The 22,197-nt window shown below is 41.7% G+C and overlaps 1 protein-coding gene across 1 annotated transcript in view; it reads right to left on the bottom strand.

Moving 5' to 3' along the window:
- Positions 1-19,945, bottom strand: part of LOC132867627 (V-type proton ATPase subunit C 1-A-like) — a 42,205-nt gene extending 22,260 nt beyond the window's left edge. The window contains exons 1-4 of the mRNA XM_060900605.1: positions 19,839-19,945; positions 4,921-4,984; positions 4,734-4,874; positions 3,730-3,797 (exon numbers count right to left, since the gene is read on the bottom strand). Coding sequence (XP_060756588.1) covers positions 3,730-3,797; positions 4,734-4,874; positions 4,921-4,984; positions 19,839-19,945 — 380 coding nt within the window. The remainder of the gene's footprint in view (positions 1-3,729; positions 3,798-4,733; positions 4,875-4,920; positions 4,985-19,838) is intronic.
- Between the last annotated feature and the right edge of the window lie 2,252 nt (positions 19,946-22,197).

The raw sequence follows: 22,197 nt of genomic DNA, 5'->3' as shown, positions 1-22,197 counted from the left end.
TGGGTTGCTGCTTTTATACAGTTGGTTCACCCTCACAACCACACAAACATCTCAGCAAACACCTAGAAATACAGTTGGTGACTTCTTCTTCTTCTTATTATTATTATTATTATTATATTAAAAGCGGCCTCTATTTTTTTCCCATATCTGTACAGGAACACGTCATACAACCCCGATTCCAAAAAAGTTGGGACAAAGTACAAATTGTAAATAAAAACGGAATGCAATGATGTGGAAGTTTCAAAATTCCATATTTTATTCAGAATAGAACATGTCATATCAAATGTTTAAACTGAGAAAATGTATCATTTAAAGAGAAAAATTAGGTGATTTTAAATTTCATGACAACAACACATCTCAAAGTTGGGACAAGGCCATGTTTACCACTGTGAGACATCCCCTTTTCTCTTTACAACAGTCTGTAAATGTCTGGGGACTGAGGAGACAAGTTGCTCAAGTTTAGGGATAGGAATTTTAACCCATTCTTGTCTAATGTAGGATTCTAGTTGCTCAACCGTCTTAGGTCTTTTTTGTCGTATCTTCCGTTTTATGATGTGCCAAATGTTTTCTATGGGTGAAAGATCTGGACTGCAGGCTGGCCAGTTCAGTACCCGGACCCTTCTTCTACGCAGCCATGATGCTGTAATTGATGCAGTATGTGGTTTGGCATTGTCATGTTGGAAAATGCAAGGTCTTCCCTGAAAGAGACGTCGTCTGGATGGGAGCATATGTTGCTCTAGAACCTGGATATACCTTTCAGCATTGATGGTGTCTTTCCAGATGTGTAAGCTGCCCATGCCACACGCACTAATGCAACCCCATACCCCACACAGCCATCGATAGGTTTTTAAGAAGCCCGCCTAAGCAGAAATGATTTTGTCTGATGTTTTGTATGAAGTTTTTATTTATCAAATTTGCAAAAAATAAAATACTCTGTTTCTCAAAATCTAGTGAATGCAGATAGAATAAAGCAGTTATTCCACTCAATCTTGTCGTACATGGTTTATAGCCATCTCGGTGCTACGTGCCTTGTCGGCTGTCAGCTCATGTACGACTTGATTTTGTGGAATAACTTTATTATTATATGCGTTTTGCTGCTGGAAAATAGCATCACTCTGGCCTCAAACTTTGATCTGAACAAACTTTAATAACAGGATCCTCAGGAGGGCCCATAATATTATTAAAGACAACACACACCCAGAACACAATCTCTTTACACTTCTGCCATCAGGGAGATGCTACTGGAGTGTCAAATCAAGAACTACAAGACTCACAAACAGTTTCTATCCACAGGCTATCAGGCTCCTGAACAATACAACACACTAAATACTGCACTCCCAGTTCTCCAGCATCCCCACTGCAGCTACCTGTTTACACAAAGCACTTTACAAATGAACTCAGGTTTTTTTTTCTGGCACCGTTTAGCTATTTAGTTTTGCTACTTTTATTACTTCAGGGTTTTTTTTAAGCTTTTATTTAGTTTTACTACATTTACGACTTTTATTACTTTTATTCCCTTTTTAGGCACCTTGTTGTCATGTGTTTGAGTGTATGTGTTACTGTTGTGTGTAAGGAGAGCAGCAAAGTAAGAATTTCCTTGCATTGTCTGAACCTCTGTGTTTTTACTATACATATGAATGAATGAATGAATGAATGAATGAATGAATGAATGAACCCTTTATTGTCACTATTACCAGTGAAATTGACCATCAACCTGTCCTTACAGAGGGGGAACAGGACAGGAAGACAGGGATAAAAGAAAAAGAAACACAGTAGTAACATGAGGAAAGATGAGGAAAAAATAACACCCCCCCACTATTCTCCTATCAGGAGTACAGTGTGGGAGCATTTAAAAACCTCCACACAAGCACACAATAACACAAGTACACTTTAAAACATGGGACTTGAGGGGGGGAAAGGGGGGGAAGGAGGGGGCAATCAGGGGTGGGGGAAGGGGGAAGGAGGTAGGAGGGGAGGGGAGGAGGTAGAGGTAATCCAGCGCAAGCAAGCAGCCGTCCGCTCCTGCAGCCATGCAAGCGGTGCTGGTCACGCACCCGCTTGTCACACTGGGGGTGAAAAACGGCAACCGTGGAAAATTGGGGAAGGAATGCGAGAGTGTCTCCCAGCAGTAACCTTCTGGGGGAAATGTTTTCCCAGCAACGGCCTTGATCGAGGCCGGTGCTGTTCAGGGAGCCGAATGTCAATAAGATAAAGATTGTTTGGTCTTTCGAACAGACGCAGTCCTTACACGTCCACACCACTCGTCCATATCTGTCCATTTCGTCCATGTCTGTCCATTTCTGTTCAATTCAATTCCATTTGGTCTCTGAAATACTTATTCCTTGCAAAGCCGAAAGCGTCTCCAAGATGACAACCATGTTGTGGTTCAAGTTCTATAGCCACAGTCTGAGTGCCAACATATGACAAACTTCATGAATCTTTTCCAGTCTCTATATACTCCAGGCCATTTCAGTTTGTATTCGGTGAAATTTTGTGTTTGCGATGATGCGATTAGGTCGGACAGGCTCTAAGTTCAGGGTTTGAATCAAAGGACTTTATTCTGTGTTAGAAAACCGGCTAAAACTTTGGTACGATTTCTGTCGTATCTGTCTCTTCTGAATACATTTTGCGTTAGTGCGTAACGGATATAGTCTTGAATTTGCAATATAGTCAATGTCAGTATAGTCAAATTATTTATTCGTTAATATGACTAAAGATACCAATCAGATGCTAAGAAACATGTCTCATCTCATCATCTGTAGCCGCTTTATCCTGTTCTACAGGGTTGCAGGCAAGCTGGAGCCTATCCCAGCTGACTACGGGCGAAAGGCGGGGTACACCCTGGACAAGTCGCCAGGTCATCACAGGGCTGACACATAGACACAGACAACCATTCACACTCACATTCACACCTACGGTCAAGTTAGAGTCACCAGTTAACCTAACCTGCATGTCTTTGGACTGTGGGGGAAACCGGAGCACCCGGAGGAAACCCACACGGACAACATCCAGACTCCACACAGAAAGGCCCTCATCGGCCACGGGGCTCGAACTCGGACCTTCTTGCTGTGAGGAGACAGCGCGAACCACTACGCCACTGTGCCGCCCCTAAGAAACATGTATTGTGACAATTTACCACAATATTCATACCATATCCTCATACTGGCCACAGACAGACAGACAAAGCTCATTTATTAAAAAGCAGTTTACTTCCAAAGTAGCTTCTTAATGCAGCTTCTGAGGGTCTGAGTCTCTCAACCAGCACACTGAAAAGGGAGGGAGGACGGGGGGAGAGACTGTGTCCAGGAGACTCGTCTGTGAATTTTGAGCTTTTAATGCTTCCAGATGTTTATAATTAGAACCTTGTAATGACGTCTGAGGCAGAAGCCATGAGTTTTAAACATGATTGAGGAAAGAGGCAGTAATGAGTCACCGAACTGCTAATGGTTCATTTTAGCCAGGCACAGCGAGCATCACACTGCTGAGTGAGATTCCTCAGCATGCTAAAAACGCAGGAAAGATTAAAGTCCTCCGACTCGAACCCTGAAATCAGAGCCTGTCCGAACTAATCACATCATCGCAAATGGAAAATTTCACACAATACAAATTGAAATAACCTGGGCAAGACTGGAAAAGTTTGTTCAGATCAAAGTGTGAGGCCAGAGTGATGATTTGCACTGAAAAGTTTTCCTGAAGATTGAAGAGGAGAGAGAGAGAGAAACCCCATACCTCTCCACAAAAGAGTCCAAGTTGGCCAAATCATTGGAGAGTCCGACTAAAACGTTTAACGTCCCAACCTGCAGAGGAACGAAGAAAGAGACACGGGCTTTGATCAGGAAGCAGCATGATGGAGCAAAGAAAATGCAGCCAGGGTGCCAATATTTTACTCTTTAGTAAAGATACAGATGTTTCTGTAAACTTTACCAGACTATGTTAAATTACTGAAGTGGGGGAGCAACCACACACCACCCACCACCATGGCTGAATCTCTACACACGTAAACACTGGGTCGTCCTTCATCTTACTCAAACCAATAAAACACATTCGCCTTTGTGAAAGTTCTTCAACTTGAAACTCTAAGAGAAGAAGTGCGAACAGTCAGATTCATTCACACAGGTCACGGTCTTAACACTCACGGAAGAGGAACTGAAAGGATTCACAGTTTACTCAAAAGGGAGAAGTCCTGAATTTCCTCAGATGGAATTACACAAAATTAGCAAACAGTTCCGTCTGACAAAGGAATAAATATCTAACGAATCTCAATACCACGGATGAAAATGGCTCACGATACATTCCAGTGATACACCAAATGTGAAATTAAGGTCTTATCTCATTACCTCTAGCCGCTTTATCCTGTTCTACAGGATCGCAGGCAAGCTGGAGCCTATCCCAGCTGACTACAGGCGAAAGGCGGGGTACACCCTGGACAAGTCGCCAGGTCATCACAGGGCTGACACAGACACAGACAACCATTCACACTCACATTCACACCTACGGTCAATTTAGAGTCACCAGTTAACCTAACCTGCATGTCTTTGGACTGTGGGGGAAACCGGAGCACCCAGAGGAAACCCACGCGGACACGGGGAGAACATGCAAACTCCGCACAGAAAGGCCCTCGTCGGCCACGGGGCTCGAACCCAGGCCTTCTTGCTGTGAGGCAACAGCACTAACCACTACACCACCATGCCACCCTGAAATTAAGATAAATAAATTTTAAAAAATGTCAGAACCTTGAGGTCCGGGATGTTGAACTTGTTGTTAGTGGACAGGTTGTTGGTGCGAGTGGTGGCCACCATCAGCTTGTCCCACGTCTGCTGGCAGGTTTTCTCTCCAGGAGCCGAGATCAACCAGAACTCCATCATGACTGAACACTGAGGCAGGAAAACAGCAAGAGCTCACTTTTATTATATTACGTACCAAATCCGACAGGACATGCATGCAGTCTTCCTCGATGGAGGTTTTACAAATCACTATATTGCATCTATATACAAAATACTAGGTTTAAACGGGTTAAAATACATGCCCTTTGGGCTTCTATGAGAAGTGAGTTTGGAGTAAACAGGTTTTTATTCTTCTCTCAGAACAGCGAAATGTGTGGACAAGCTCGTTTATGGTAATTACACGTACGCTACAGCAACACGCCTTGTAGTAATTTCATTACAGGACAAAAAAATAATAATCACAACTCATCATTATCAAAAAGTATTACGGTATGTTTGGACTTCCAAGTGGTGCAACAGAAACATATTTGCCCAATGATCAGGAGATCACAAGTTCAATTCATGATGATGCCACAGCTATCCATGTTGTCTGGGTGGAGGGGGATGGCATAGTCTCTCTCAGCTCAAGATTGTGCTTTCGTTTAATTGTGCTAAGCTGTTTGAAAAGATAAGACTGGCTTCAAATAGCTTAGAAGAAGCATGTGTTAGCCTTTCGCGCTCCCTGATTGGTTGCTGTTGTGCAATAGACCCATGTCTCACTTATGTTAGCAACCGTTGTTAGCCTTGTCCTGGGGGACAAGCGAACTTTGTTTGCATACTGAAGACAAGCGATATTGAAGATGTCAGACATCTGTAGTCCGAAGAAAACTACAGCTAAAAAAAGCTTTACTACCGGATTACTTGGATAATCTTAGTCAGAAAGACGCAAAGGATAGATAGACGTGGAAATTAGAGTTTATTAGTGGCAGAGGTGGAAAGTAACGAATTACATTACTCGCGTTACTGTACTTGAGTAGCTTTTTTGTGTACTTATACTTTTTCAAGTAATTTTTAAAGAGTGTACTTTTACTTTTACTTAAGTATGTTTTCTTTTAAGTAGTGTACTTCAGTACATTTTACATCACAACCGTTACTGAGTAAAAAAATAAAAAAATAAAAAATTTTAAAAAGGCTAAAACGGAGAAGGGGAAATGCGTTCTGGAAATGAATCACGGGAAGGACAGTTGTCGCGCGCGCAAGTCTCACACAGACGATGGCGGACATGCACCGGCGCTTTAAGGGGGGGGGCTTCAGGGGGCTCAAGCCCCTGGGCCACAGCCAATCAGGGGCCTTGTAATATTAATAAAATAATAAACTGTCGGAATCGTGGGCCTACATTAATGTACGGATAGAAATAAGGTTAGAAATAAATGAGCGCACAGTAGCCTGCTGTAAGAGACATGGTGGATGTGGTTCGCGAAACGAACACCCACAACTGCACCAGAATAAAATGGAACAAAATGTAACGTCACGCACGAAAGCGCGCCAAAGACTGCAGACTACTGAGACACAAATTTAGAGGCTTTGAAAGATGAAGCGTTCACATGTTAGCGGGGCGCATAAAAGGAAAAAAAGAGAGATGCAGGTAATGATAGAATCGTTGCCTAAAGTCACAGACTTTTTTAAGGTAAGGATCACCAATCTGTTCAGAATATCAGCTACTTATCAGTTATCAGCCTACCAGCAGCTAGGCTATGTGCAGCTAGGCTAGATATGCTATGATCTGTCCAACAGTAAAATAAATCAGTTGTGATTTGAATACGTGTCATGTGATTTGAGTTATAATCCTGTTAGTATAATAGCATATTTTGATGGGGATAATAAAATGTCTAAAACGGCATCTACTGAAGAAATTGATGAAAAGATTGTAGCCTATAATTGTCACAGTTCGGGCAGCAGACAGAGTAAGCATACTGAGGGGAATAGCAATACAAAGCTAGCGCAGATCCACATTTCTCGCTAGCTGTGTTGGGTGTGTTGTTAACCCGTGTGGATTTAAGTGAAATACTTGAGAAGTTCTGTGGTCAAGACAATGTTTTAAGGTAAGGACACTTGATTATTAATGTTTGCCCGCCGTGGCTTGTTGTTGACGAAAGGCCCACATGATTTTGCCTTATGCAGCTACCGCTAGCGTCATGCTTTGAACTAGGTTAAGCTCATTTGCGCTAAAGGATGGGTTTATTGAAGGACTTTGATGTAGCTAGTTTCTTTTTAAAAAATCGTATGCTCAAAACAGTATGCCCGTGTTCATCATGTTTAACTTTTTTCTTGATGGAGTGCGTGAAATATTGTTGCAAGTGGTATTTCGATGCAGTCATGTCAAAAAGGCAGTTGAATGCACGGTCTTATTCAAGGAGAAGGAAGACTTGGATGATGCTTGAACATAGATCGGTAAAATAGACCCTAGTAGGACTTGGTTTCGTGTATTTCGGTCTGTAGAGTTATGAGTTTGGGCGCTGTCCATGGTGTTTACGTTTCATGTGGCCGCCGAGCCAAGAACCTTCATCATCATCATCATGTTCCCCTGTCAAAAGTTAAACTCTCTAGGGGTGCTTCTGCTGTAGCAGTTGCAGCAGTTGCTCAAAGTTTGATTTGTCCATCATCATACGTCTTATCTGTTGGGTGTCTATGCCCAGCAGATTTTCCCATTTCGTCCATTTGTAACCATTTTTGTCAAACAGGAGCTGCTTTTGCACTTGGTTATTGCCCATCCGGCAAACGTGAGCAATATATTTTAGTTGTTGTACGTAGCAGGATAGTTTTATATCCTGGGTCCCTGTCAGTTTCCAGAGGTCAGCATTGGACATCTTGGAGCTCCAGTCTATATCTTCATTTGTAGTGTTCTTTTGGTCAGGAGCATTCTTTCGTTTATATCCACCTTTAATCATTTTCCTTAGGAAGCCGTGCCACACTACCTCAATTTTGTGAATTTCACTGGATGATAGTTGCCATGCCTGTGTGCTGTACAGGAGACGAGATCGAACGCATGCCACTAGGAACTTTATACAGGTTTTTAGTAGTATTCGGTGGTCGGTTAGAACATGTTTCAGTTCATTCCATTTCATGAATGCAGCACTTATCCTAGCATGCAGGAAGTGTGAGGATTCATCACAGTTGCTGACATTATAACCAAGATATTTAAAGGTGCGGACGTTTTTAATATTAGTGCCGCCAAGGGAAATGATACTTGGTTTACATTTGATATCCTCATTGACGTTAAAAGCCATTGTTTCTGTTTTGACGTATGATATTTGTAAACCAAAGCGGGTGTAGGTCTTATCATACAACTGAAGAATATTCTGAAGCTCCTCGATGGATCCAGCGAGTATGGCCTGATCATCTGCGTATAGAATCTCTGTTATGCAACCCTCTCCTGATGCTCGTGCTTTCGTACGCATTTCTCTTGTGGATACCTCATTTGGAATGCAATATCTGAACTTGAAGCCTGTATCTGGGTACAGTTTTGATATCTCATGCTGTGCAATCCTGACAACAAAGTCCATATAGATATTAAAAACTGATGGCGATTCTAGGGCACCTTGTCTTGCAGTGAATGTTTGTTTTCATGCCGCCGAGCTATTTTTATGTATTTTATTTTTTAAAAGGACTTGTCTGTAGGTGTGTGTGTTTTATGTTTACAACACATAGGTCTACATTAGCGCACGCGCGCTTGTGTGGTTATCTCTGGCCATGCCCCTGCGTGAAAGTTACGCAGTATCACTGTCCTGTCCGTGGTAATAATCAGAACCGGCTCTGTAATGATAATGCGCGCGTTCTTCTCTCCCTCTGTGGTCGGATGTGTTGAGCGATGTGAGCGTGGGCCTTGCGCAGCTACGCTGTGCCAAACGTAATCTATCATAGGCTTCTAGGCTAATTACACGCTTACACTGTAAATGCTTGACACGTATTGCAAATAAAATAAGAGTGTTTTCCTGGCCAACGGTAAGGGTAGGGTTGACAGGTAGCCTATGAGGGGCCTAGCCCCTGGGCCACGGGTGTTGATAAAGCACCCCTGTGGACATGGAGGAGACTGAGGAACCTGTGGTGGACGACCCTGCAGAAAATGCAATTTCTTCCAGTAATGAAGTGCACCCCTGGCCCTACATACGTGATCACTTCAGCTTCGTAGAGAAAAGGGGTGACAGTTTCATTATGCAATGCAGATTATGTGTGCCCAAGAAGACAACCATTGCGGAATACAAAAATTCGACGTCTAATCTGCGCAAGCATGTTGAGGTAAGTATTGTCATTGGCATCATAATCACGGGTGCAGATAGAGGGTGGGACGGGTGGGATTCGTCCCACTCAGATTTAAATTCACCTCGTTCGGTCCCCCCCACTTATAGGGAGGAAAAAACGTCTATGCTATCTTTCTTTGCATAAGGCAAACCTCACGGAAAAATCAAAAGACTAATTACCATTCGGTTTATTGAGGTGCACGGCAGTGTATACATAGTTGCAACAACTCACATAAAACAAAACAAAGACTGATATTCGGTTGGTTGAACTGCGCAGACTGCACAGGTTGCGAGCTCGAGCTTGGTTGCTATGGTTACCCACAACAAGTTTGACAGGCATATCGGGGTTGGGGTTGGTTTGCTGGCAGCTTTGTCCCCCCCAGTTTTTTGTCCCCCCCAGTTCAAAAAACGTATCTGCGCCCCTGATCATAATGTTTCCTTTCCATAGTAAAACCGACAATAGGCTGGTTATATTCCAAAAATAGTGGATGGCATTGCTAATGTTGAAGTAGCAACCTGTTGGTACTGTAACATAACGGTAACTAGTCTGTTATTCGGTTGGCTAATCATGCAAGCAAGTTAGCTCGCCAACCTGACGTGATCAGTCCTCCTACCATTCTACATCCAACAGGCCAGAAAGGAATACTAAGCAAAACAAATAATGTTTGAATTGAATTGTTCAATAACACACAGTGCACACAGGCAAGCTACGAGATTTCGGTGCAACATTTCACTTTCATAGTTCATGTACAATGCTTTGTGTGTGGTCAGGGCGATGTAAACGACATGACTGTGTGTATTGACCTTTTTTGTTTGTCTCAGTTTTAATGCAGCATTATCCTAAGCATTCACTTTGATACACTTCCTTTAAATAAAACATCTGGGTTGAGATGTACATATATCCTTGTTTCCTCTTCTTTTTCATTTTTGCACAACACAATGGAGGCAGAAAACACCCATTGTTAAAAGTAACGTTTTACTTTTACTCAAAGTACATTTTAAATGATCTACTTTTTACTTTTACTTGAGTAGATTTTTTGTCTGGTAACTTTACTTGTACTTAAGTAAAATTTCATCAGAGTAACACTACTTGTACTTGAGTATAATATTTTAGTACTCTTTCCACCTCTGCAACTCATTAGCCACCCTACTTAAGCCTCTTCCTCACACACCTTCAGTGCAAAGTATTGTTCTGTGTTTTCCAGTCCATACCAAGCCTTTCTATCTCTGCCTGACTCTAGTATTTCTGAACCTGGCCAGAACTTTGGTGTTATTACTCTTAACCCTATATATTTTGTTCATGCCAAAAGGATCCATTTTAGAAGCTCCTCAGTGGCACAACATTCTAAGACTATGTTCTTATTACCAGGTTGAAGAGGCACAAATCTGTGTGGACATAAATTTCTGATTTTTTTTTTTCAAATGAGACAAAAGCCACTTTCATATGTGGTTCTAATTCGAATACGTATATGATATGTGGTCATGTGTCATGAATGAGAACGGTCAGATTGCAATCGTCTTCATCCAGGGATGACAATGTGGCAAAAAACAATGGATTTCAGCAACAAAAGTGACTATATTTAGTGGAGGGATGGAGAAATTGGTGAGTTACTTGATATTCGAACAGAAAAACTGGAAGGAGCCTATTAAAATCAAGTAGTGTTCAAAGAAGAAGAAGAAAGAGGAAGAGGAGAAGTTGTTTGCAATGTCAATATAGCCCAAGTGTTCGGCAGGTCAAGAGTTTGAATCCATCATCCATTGATGGGAGTCCAATCTCTTTGGGTGGGAATGATGTCACTTCTTTCTCAATGTCAATCAGAGTGACACTAGACCAGGGGTCACCAAACTTTTTTCTCTGGGGGCCACATTGTCGTTCCTGACTGTGATGGGGGGCCGGGGTCGGGTCAGGTATATAACAGAATTGTATGACCCAGACAAATATGACCACCAGCAGGCCTCATTGTGTAGTAGAGATTACTAGCCTGGCACAGCCATCCCCACTACTATATCCACACTACTATATCAACACTACTATATCAACACTTGATTCCTGGCACATATTTGTTTATCTTTACTAGTGGTTTGCAAAAGTAGTAATCAAGTCTTCACACTTTGTTTTAATTTGAAATACCACAGATATTCCATTTATTTATTTTCTAATAAAAATAACATCTGCCTAGTTGAGGTGATTGACACTGGCAAAGGTGAGTGGAAAATTATAAATTGTAGGTAGGCCTGTTGATATTATTAATAATATTAATAATAATTGTGTGCAGCACTTAATAAAGGTCAAATAAATAGGCCTATAAAATAAATACATTTAAAAAAACAGTGAAATTATAATAATATGAGCAATAGATCAATAGATCACAGCAGTTGTGCTGTGTCCTGCACGTCATTGCTCTCATCCATGGCCAAAGCAAAAAACTCGAATTCTGATGTTTTCTCATTCAGCTGGTCATACACGTTGTCCCCCAAATCTTCGGTTCGCCTGGTCATAGTAGGTGCGGAGAGACTCACCGTGTTGAGCGCATCCTTCTTGTCGGGACACACTTCCTCGGCCACAGCAAGCATGTATACTTTAACAAAGTCCCCATCAGTAAACGGCTTTCCATGGGTAGCTAGTAGGTGAGCTACTTTATAGCTAGCTCGGACAGCAGCCTGGTTGATCTGGGTTTGGCGAAAGAATACATTCTGTTGTGCAGCCAGTCCGCATTTCATCCTCCGAATCCTGTCTTCTCTTGTTTGCCCTCGCAAACTAGCATACTCTTTGTGGTGGGTTTCGTAGTGACGACGCAGATTATATTCTTTGAAAACCGACACACTTTCTTTACATACAAGACAAACTGCACGGTCCTTACACTGAACGAAAAAATAATCGGTGGTCCACTGTGCTTTAAAAACTCTGCACTCTCTGTCAGCTTTTCGCTGACCGCTATCCATTTTGCTGTCCTAAAAACACTGACAGTTCTCTGCGCGTGCGCTGCCTGTCACTGCTTGATCGCGAGCATATGATGAAAATTCTGAAAATATGAATAATTAATTTTATAACTAAATATCAATTTTAATTGATAAAATCAACAAAATACAAGATGCAGACATGTTATTATTTGCCAAAAAGCAATTTAAAAAAATAGGCCATGACCACTTTTGGGGATTGCCTCATAGGGCCGGTTCAAGTGGTGGGGGGCTGGGGGGCCAGTCAAAGGGGGGTTGCGGGCCGGAGTTTGATGACCCCTGCACTAGACAGTTACATGTGTCTCTTGAATTGTGTCTACAGAATTGGCTTCCCTTCAATGCATTCAGCCCGATGATGTAATCCTTTGGATTATTAGCTGACACTAATTGGTTGACCGCTGTTATGTGGTAGGGTAGAACTAGCTAGCTTCTGGGAATTCAGTGATTTTCAATTATTAACATGGCAGAAAACGAGCCAAAAAAATTGTAGCCGCATGTCAAGTCAGCACAGCGTAACAAGGAGAAGTAGTAAGAAGTACTGGTCTTTAAAAATATACATTTAAAAGGAGACTTTACATCCCCTCTTATATTTCATGTGTTGGTTATTTGGACATGCACCTGCCATCAGGAGAATCCCAAATCAACCAGAAACTGTGTGTATGTATATAAAAATTGTGTATATTATTAGAAACGTACATGAATGTAAGATATATTAGTTATCTTAAAGTAAATGGAACAACTTTATCATAAAACTAAAGTAGATGACATGGATCAATTGGACACGTATGGCTTAGTATTGAACAGAGGTGGAAAGAGTACTAAAATATTATACTCAAGTACAAGTAATGTTACTCTGATGAAATTTTACTTAAGTACAAGTAAAGTTACCAGACAAAAAATCTACTCAAGTAAAAGTAAAAAGTAGATCATTTAAAATGTACTTTGAGTAAAAGTAAAACGTTACTTTTAACAATGGGTGTTTTCTGCCTCCATTGTGTTGTGCAAAAATGAAAAAGAAGAGGAAACAAGGATATATGTACATCTCAACCCAGATGTTTTATTTAAAGGAAGTGTATCAAAGTGAATGCTTAGGATAATGCTGCATTAAAACTGAGACAAACAAAAAAGGTCAATACACACAGTCATGTCGTTTACATCGCCCTGACCACACACAAAGCATTGTACATGAACTATGAAAGTGAAATGTTGCACCAAAATCTCATAGCTTGCCTGTGTGCACTGTGTGTTATTGAACAATTCAATTCAAACATTATTTGTTTTGCTTAGTATTCCTTTCTGGCCTGTTGGATGTAGAATGGTAGGAGGACTGATCACGTCAGGTTGGCGAGCTAACTTGCTTGCATGATTAGCCAACCGAATAACAGACTAGTTACCGTTATGTTACAGTACCAACAGGTTGCTACTTCAACATTAGCAATGCCATCCACTATTTTTGGAATATAACCAGCCTATTGTCGGTTTTACTATGGAAAGGAAACATTATGATCAGGGGCGCAGATACGTTTTTTGAACTGGGGGGGACAAAAAACTGGGGGGGACAAAGCTGCCAGCAAACCAACCCCAACCCCAATATGCCTGTCAAACTTGTTGTGGGTAACCATAGCAACCAAGCTCGAGCTCGCAACCTGTGCAGTCTGCGCAGTTCAACCAACCGAATATCAGTCTTTGTTTTGTTTTATGTGAGTTGTTGCAACTATGTATACACTGCCGTGCACCTCAATAAACCGAATGGTAATTAGTCTTTTGATTTTTCCGTGAGGTTTGCCTTATGCAAAGAAAGATAGCATAGACGTTTTTTCCTCCCTATAAGTGGGGGGGACCGAACGAGGTGAATTTAAATCTGAGTGGGACGAATCCCACCCGTCCCACCCTCTATCTGCACCCGTGATTATGATGCCAATGACAATACTTACCTCAACATGCTTGCGCAGATTAGACGTCGAATTTTTGTATTCCGCAATGGTTGTCTTCTTGGGCACACATAATCTGCATTGCATAATGAAACTGTCACCCCTTTTCTCTACGAAGCTGAAGTGATCACGTATGTAGGGCCAGGGGTGCACTTCATTACTGGAAGAAATTGCATTTTCTGCAGGGTCGTCCACCACAGGTTCCTCAGTCTCCTCCATGTCCACAGGGGTGCTTTATCAACACCCGTGGCCCAGGGGCTAGGCCCCTCATAGGCTACCTGTCAACCCTACCCTTACCGTTGGCCAGGAAAACACTCTTATTTTATTTGCAATACGTGTCAAGCATTTACAGTGTAAGCGTGTAATTAGCCTAGAAGCCTATGATAGATTACGTTTGGCACAGCGTAGCTGCGCAAGGCCCACGCTCACATCGCTCAACACATCCGACCACAGAGGGAGAGAAGAACGCGCGCATTATCATTACAGAGCCGGTTCTGATTATTACCACGGACAGGACAGTGATACTGCGTAACTTTCACGCAGGGGCATGGCCAGAGATAACCACACAAGCGCGCGTGCGCTAATGTAGACCTATGTGTTGTAAACATAAAACACACACACCTACAGACAAGTCCTTTTAAAAAATAAAATACATAAAAATAGCTCGGCGGCATGAAAACAAACATTCACTGCAAGACAAGGTGCCCTAGAATCGCCATCAGTTTTTAATATCTATATGGACTTTGTTGTCAGGATTGCACAGCATGAGATATCAAAACTGTACCCAGATACAGGCTTCAAGTTCAGATATTGCATTCCAAATGAGGTATCCACAAGAGAAATGCGTACGAAAGCACGAGCATCAGGAGAGGGTTGCATAACAGAGATTCTATACGCAGATGATCAGGCCATACTCGCTGGATCCATCGAGGAGCTTCAGAATATTCTTCAGTTGTATGATAAGACCTACACCCGCTTTGGTTTACAAATATCATACGTCAAAACAGAAACAATGGCTTTTAACGTCAATGAGGATATCAAATGTAAACCAAGTATCATTTCCCTTGGCGGCACTAATATTAAAAACGTCCGCACCTTTAAATATCTTGGTTATAATGTCAGCAACTGTGATGAATCCTCACACTTCCTGCATGCTAGGATAAGTGCTGCATTCATGAAATGGAATGAACTGAAACATGTTCTAACCGACCACCGAATACTACTAAAAACCTGTATAAAGTTCCTAGTGGCATGCGTTCGATCTCGTCTCCTGTACAGCACACAGGCATGGCAACTATCATCCAGTGAAATTCACAAAATTGAGGTAGTGTGGCACGGCTTCCTAAGGAAAATGATTAAAGGTGGATATAAACGAAAGAATGCTCCTGACCAAAAGAACACTACAAATGAAGATATAGACTGGAGCTCCAAGATGTCCAATGCTGACCTCCGGAAACTGACAGGGACCCAGGATATAAAACTATCCTGCTACGTACAACAACTAAAATATATTGCTCACGTTTGCCGGATGGGCAATAACCAAGTGCAAAAGCAGCTCCTGTTTGACAAAAATGGTTACAAATGGACGAAATGGGAAAATCTGCTGGGCATAGACACCCAACAGATAAGACGTATGATGATGGACAAATCAAACTTTGAGCAACTGCTGCAACTGCTACAGCAGAAGCACCCCTAGAGAGTTTAACTTTTGACAGGGGAACATGATGATGATGATGAAGGTTCTTGGCTCGGCGGCCACATGAAACGTAAACACCATGGACAGCGCCCAAACTCATAACTCTACAGACCGAAATACACGAAACCAAGTCCTACTAGGGTCTATTTTACCGATCTATGTTCAAGCATCATCCAAGTCTTCCTTCTCCTTGAATAAGACCGTGCATTCAACTGCCTTTTTGACATGACTGCATCGAAATACCACTTGCAACAATATTTCACGCACTCCATCAAGAAAAAAGTTAAACATGATGAACACGGGCATACTGTTTTGAGCATACGATTTTTTAAAAAGAAACTAGCTACATCAAAGTCCTTCAATAAACCCATCCTTTAGCGCAAATGAGCTTAACCTAGTTCAAAGCATGACGCTAGCGGTAGCTGCATAAGGCAAAATCATGTGGGCCTTTCGTCAACAACAAGCCACGGCGGGCAAACATTAATAATCAAGTGTCCTTACCTTAAAACATTGTCTTGACCACAGAACTTCTCAAGTATTTCACTTAAATCCACACGGGTTAACAACACACCCAACACAGCTAGCGAGAAATGTGGATCTGCGCTAGCTTTGTATTGCTATTCCCCTCAGTATGCTTACTCTGTCTGCTGCCCGAACTGTGAACATTATAGGCTACAATCTTTTCATCAATTTCTTCAGTAGATGCCGTTTTAGACATTTTATTATCCCCATCAAAATATGCTATTATACTAACAGGATTATAACTCAAATCACACGACACGTATTCAAATCACAACTGATTTATTTTACTGTTGGACAGATCATAGCATATCTAGCCTAGCTGCACATAGCCTAGCTGCTGGTAGGCTGATAACTGATAAGTAGCTGATATTCTGAACAGATTGGTGATCCTTACCTTAAAAAAGTCTGTGACTTTAGGCAACGATTCTATCATTACCTGCATCTCTCTTTTTTTCCTTTTATGCGCCCCGCTAACATGTGAACGCTTCATCTTTCAAAGCCTCTAAATTTGTGTCTCAGTAGTCTGCAGTCTTTGGCGCGCTTTCGTGCGTGACGTTACATTTTGTTCCATTTTATTCTGGTGCAGTTGTGGGTGTTCGTTTCGCGAACCACATCCACCATGTCTCTTACAGCAGGCTACTGTGCGCTCATTTATTTCTAACCTTATTTCTATCCGTACATTAATGTAGGCCCACGATTCCGACAGTTTATTATTTTATTAATATTACAAGGCCCCTGATTGGCTGTGGCCCAGGGGCTTGAGCCCCCTGAAGCCCCCCCCCTTAAAGCGCCGGTGCATGTCCGCCATCGTCTGTGTGAGACTTGCGCGCGCGACAACTGTCCTTCCCGTGATTCATTTCCAGAACGCATTTCCCCTTCTCCGTTTTAGCCTTTTTAAAATTTTTTATTTTTTTATTTTTTTACTCAGTAACGGTTGTGATGTAAAATGTACTGAAGTACACTACTTAAAAGAAAACATACTTAAGTAAAAGTAAAAGTACACTCTTTAAAAATTACTTGAAAAAGTATAAGTACACAAAAAAGCTACTCAAGTACAGTAACGCGAGTAATGTAATTCGTTACTTTCCACCTCTGATGAGTTGTGAATGAACGACATCTGATTTCAATAAGCTGGTGACAGAGAGCGCTGTGCTCTTTGGGCGTCGTAGTTCTGAGTGGCCATGTTTGTAGTTTGACCAGCGCTGCCATTCTAAGTACCTTTACTGACAAGAGGTAGAAGTTTACCAGCAGTGTTAGCACGATGTGTGAATTCTGTCTGACAGTTCCTCAACCTCAGCTGCATTGCGAAAGTTCATAATTGGTTTCAACTAGAAATGTGTGCTGAACTTTTTTAATCTCTTTGGCACAGTTATCATTTTTGTTTGTACCTGCCTGCTCTATTTTCTATTTAATTTCATTGGTTCTGTTTCCCAAAAATTTAACGCAGTAGCCTCATTTAATGACCCATGAGTGACATGCAGTTGCTAACTGTTAATAACACACTCTCTACTGACAACAAAGCATGACCCTGATCTTTCTTTGTCACGTGAGCTTCATATCTGACTGCTTGCTTGCACCAGAATAAAAGTAACAAGAGTGCTCTGAGAGCACAATATCCCCCGCTGGCAACTATATCTATGCTATAAGTGCTTAATACGCTTTCATGAAATTGTCAAAGTACAAGTTTGTTAATCAAGGGCCATAACTCTGGTAAAGTGCGACTGAATTGAACGCAATTGCAATATGAGTATTGCCAACATATAACAAAGAATCCTGTCAAGTTTCGTGAAATTCCTCCAAAAATTGTGACAGGAGTTGATTTCAGAAGGTGAGTACCCTTCCCGGGGCGGCACGGTGGTGTAGTGGTTAGCGCTGTAGCCTCACAGCAAGAAGGTCTGGGTTCGAGCCCCGTGGCCGGCGAGGGCCTTTCTGTGTGGAGTTTGCATGTTCTCCCCGTGTCCGCATGGGTTTCCTCCGGGTGCTCCGGTTTCCCCCACAGTCCAAAGACATGCAGGTTAGGTTAACTGGTGACTCTAAATTGACCGTAGGTGTGAATGTGAGTGTGAATGGTTGTCTGTGTCTATGTGTCAGCCCTGTGATGACCTGGTGACTTGTCCAGGGTGTACCCCGCCTTTCTCCCGTAGTCAGCTGGGATAGGCTCCAGCTTGCCTGCGACCCTGTAGAACAGGATAAAGCGGCTAGAGATAAAGAGATGAAATGAGTATCCTTCCTGGGATGGATGGACGGACATTGCCACGACATAATCCCCCTTTGGGCCTTCCGGCCAGCGGGGTATAAAAAAAGCTTTTTGCCAAATTGCATAAAATTCCTCCAAAAATTGTGAGGGAAGTTGATTTCAGAAAGCAAGCACACCTTGTTGAAATTGCCAAAGTACAAGTTTGTTAATAATCAAAGGCATAACTCTGGTAAAATTTGCACAAATTAAACAAAATTTCAATCTGCGTATAACTGTCATATAACAAAGCCTTTTGCCAAGTTTGGTGAAATTCCTCCACAAATTGTGAGAGAAGTTGATTTCAGAAGAACGTACACCCTCTTGAAATTGTCAGAGTACAAGTTATTTAATCAAGAGTCAAAACTCTGGTAAAATTCTCACAAACGAAATTAAATCGCAATATGCGTATTACCGTCATATAATAAGGCCTTTTGCCAAGCTTTGAGAAGTTCATCCAAAAATTGTGAGAGGAGTTGATGTCAGAAGGCAAGCGCACCTTCATGAAATTTTGAAAGTACAAGCTTGTTAATGAAGGGCTGTAACTCTGGTAAAATGCAACTGAATTTAATGAAATTACAATATGCGTACTACCGACATATAACAAAGCCTCTTGTCAAGTTTCCTGAAATTCCTCCAAAGATTATGAGAGGAGTTGATTTCAGAAGGTGAGTACTCTTTCCAGCGACAGATGGACGGATGGACTGACAGACGGACATTGCCACGACATAATCCCCCATCAGGCCTTTCGGCCAGCAGGGGATAAAAACCTGCCAGTCAAGTAACTTTTTGTTGTGTCCTATAGCATCCCAGTCCTGATGCAGTCTTAACCAGATGATCGTGAAGGTTTCTAAAAAGAAAAAAAAAGAATAGTGTACCTTCTGTTTGTATCTCTGGCATCTGATACATTTTCTGAAAAACAGCTTGGGGAAGAAAAATAGCTTTAACATACTCCCTTGCATTGTTCTTTTAGAAAACAGCTATGGATTTTCTCTACCATGCCTGCACTATGACTACGGCTATATCAATCACCCTGATTCCTTCCTTCAAGCATGTTACAGGCTAAAGTTGTAAAGCTACTACAGTTGACAGCAACAAGCTTCCCCCCAGACAGAGTGAGGCTGCCAACGGAATGTCTATAGTCTGTCCTGAATGACTTTGTGGCTTCTCAGAGTGGAGGTGAAGCCCAGGCTGCCCATTCAAATGCATCCACTTGCCAGAAAAACAAGGATTACAAGTCATACTGTATAACAAAGAACTCCTTGGTTGTAGAACATTAGGTCTGTGACAATATACTAGGACACATCCCATATTTTTGTGGTCCAATTTTATGCACATTTGACTTATATACTGTATTTCAGCTAAGGCATGTAAGGAAGACAATATAATCTGTAATGTCAGCTAATACATCAAAACCACTATTTAATTCACCGTTGTGGTTAAAACAGAAAGAGGTCGCTTTCATCTTCTATGTGGTGATCCTCAATGTTTTCATACGTCATGGAGTCTGTCACGGCCAAGGTGTAACCCCGGACACAGGAAGTGATGTCAGAGACGCTGAGTGGGAGCGCGCTGCGCTTGGCCTTGTTGATCAGACCTGGCATGGTTGCAGATGGCAGGCGTTCTCTCACACAAAGAGGTGCACTGGGTGACGTCTCTGAAAACACCGATCACCAATAAAATTGCGTCCTGACACATTTCCGTTTAGCACAACGATGTGTACATTTCTCTACTGCACTGTACTTATTTATTTATTTATTTATTTATTTATTTACTTCTGGGACTCATCACACATTCTACTGACCATCACTTTATTATGATCATGTGCACTACTAACACTTTACTCACTCGTTCATGACTGTTTTATTTAATTACGTACTGTCTTTTGTGTACAATAATTTGATGTATCTTTGTACAAGGCCTCATGTGCCTTGTACTGCTGTGACAAAGCAATTTTTCTACACAGTCAATAAACTACTCTATCTATCTATCTATCTATCTATCTATCTATCTATCTATCTATCTATCTATCTATCTATCTATCTATCTATCTATCTATCTATCTATCTATCTATCTATCTCATGCTTTATCCTGATCCAGAATACAGTGGAGCCAAAGTCTTTCCTAGCCTATCCTGGGAGCCCTTGACATGAAACAGGAATACACCCCGGATGAGAAGCCTGTCCATCACAGGACACCATGTACGCACATATTGACACACTCATTTGTACAGTTAGGTCCTTGTATATTTGGACACTGACACAAATTTTGTTTTTTTTACCTGTTTACTGAAACATATTCAAGTTATAGTTATATAATGGACATAAAGTTGAGACTTTCAGCTTTCATTTGAGGGTATCCACATTAAAATTGGATGAAGGGTTTAGGAGTTTCAGCTCCTTAACATGTGCCACCCCGTTTTTCAAGGGACCAAAAGTAATTGGACAATTGACTCAAAGGCTATTTCATGGGCAGGTGTGGGCAGTTCCTTTGTTATGTCATTCTCAATTAAGCAGATAAAAGGCCTGGAGTTGATTTGAGGTGTGGTGCTTGCATTTGGAAGATTTTGCTGTGAAAAAAACATGCGGTCAAAGGAGCTCTCCATGCAGGTGAAACAAGCCATCCTTAAGCTGCGAAAACAGAAAAAACCCATCCGAGAAATTGCTACAATATTAGGAGTGGCAAAATCTACAGTTTGTACATCCTGAGAAAGAAAGAAAGAAAGAAAGAAAGCACTGGTGAACTCATCAATGCAAAAAGACCTGGACGCCCACAGAAGACAACAGTGGTGGATGATCGCAGAATAATTTCCATGGTGAAGAGAAACCCCTTCACAACAGCCAACCAAGTGAACAACACTCTCCAGGAAGTAGGCATATCAATATCCAAATCTACCATAAAGAGAAGACTGTGTGAAAGTAAATACAGAAGGTTCACTGCACGGTGCAAGCCACTCATAAGCCTCAAGAATAAAAAGGCTAGATTGGACTTTGCTAAAAAACATCTAAAAAAGCCAGCACAGTTCTGGAAGAACATTCTTTGGACAGATGAAACCAAGATCAACCTCTACCAGAATGATGGAAAGAAAAAAGTATGGCGAAGGCGTGGTACAGCTCATGATCCAAAGCATACCACATCATCTGTAAAACACGGTGGAGGCAGTGTGATGGCTTGGGCATGCATGGCTACCAGTGGCACTGGGTCACTAGTGTTTATTGATGATGTGACACAGGACAGAAGCAGCCGGATGAATTCTGAGGTATTCAGAGACATACTGTGTGCTCAAATGCAGCCAAACTGATTGGTCGGCGTTTCATAGTACAGATGGACAATGACGCAAAACATAAAGCCAAAGCAACCCAGGAGTTTATAAAAGCAAAGAAGTGGAATATTCTTGAATGGCCAAGTCAGTCACCTGATCTCAACCCAATTGAGCATGCATTTCACTTGTTAAAGACTAAACTTCAGACAGAAAGGCCCACAAACAAACAGCAACTGAAAACCGCTGCAGTAAAGGCCTGGCAGAGCATTAAAAAGGAGGAAACGCAGCATCTGGTGATGTCCATGAGTTCAAGACTTCAGGCAGTCATTGCCAACAAAGGGTTTTCAACCAAGTATTAGAAATGAACATTTTATTTACAATTATTTAATTTGTCCAATTACTTTTGAGCCCCTGAAATGAAGGGATTGTGTTTAAAAAATGCTTTAGTTCCTCACATTTTTATGCAATCATTTTGTTCAACCCACTGAATTAAAGCTGAAAGTCTGAACTTCAACTGCATCTGAATTGTTTTGTTCAAAATTCATTGTGGTAATGTACAGAACCAAAATTAGAAAAATGTTGTCTCTGTCCAA

Source organism: Neoarius graeffei, chromosome 19, assembly GCF_027579695.1.
Source record: "Neoarius graeffei isolate fNeoGra1 chromosome 19, fNeoGra1.pri, whole genome shotgun sequence".
Taxonomy (NCBI): domain Eukaryota; kingdom Metazoa; phylum Chordata; class Actinopteri; order Siluriformes; family Ariidae; genus Neoarius; species Neoarius graeffei.
This window is presented reverse-complemented; position numbering and strand designations above follow the sequence as displayed.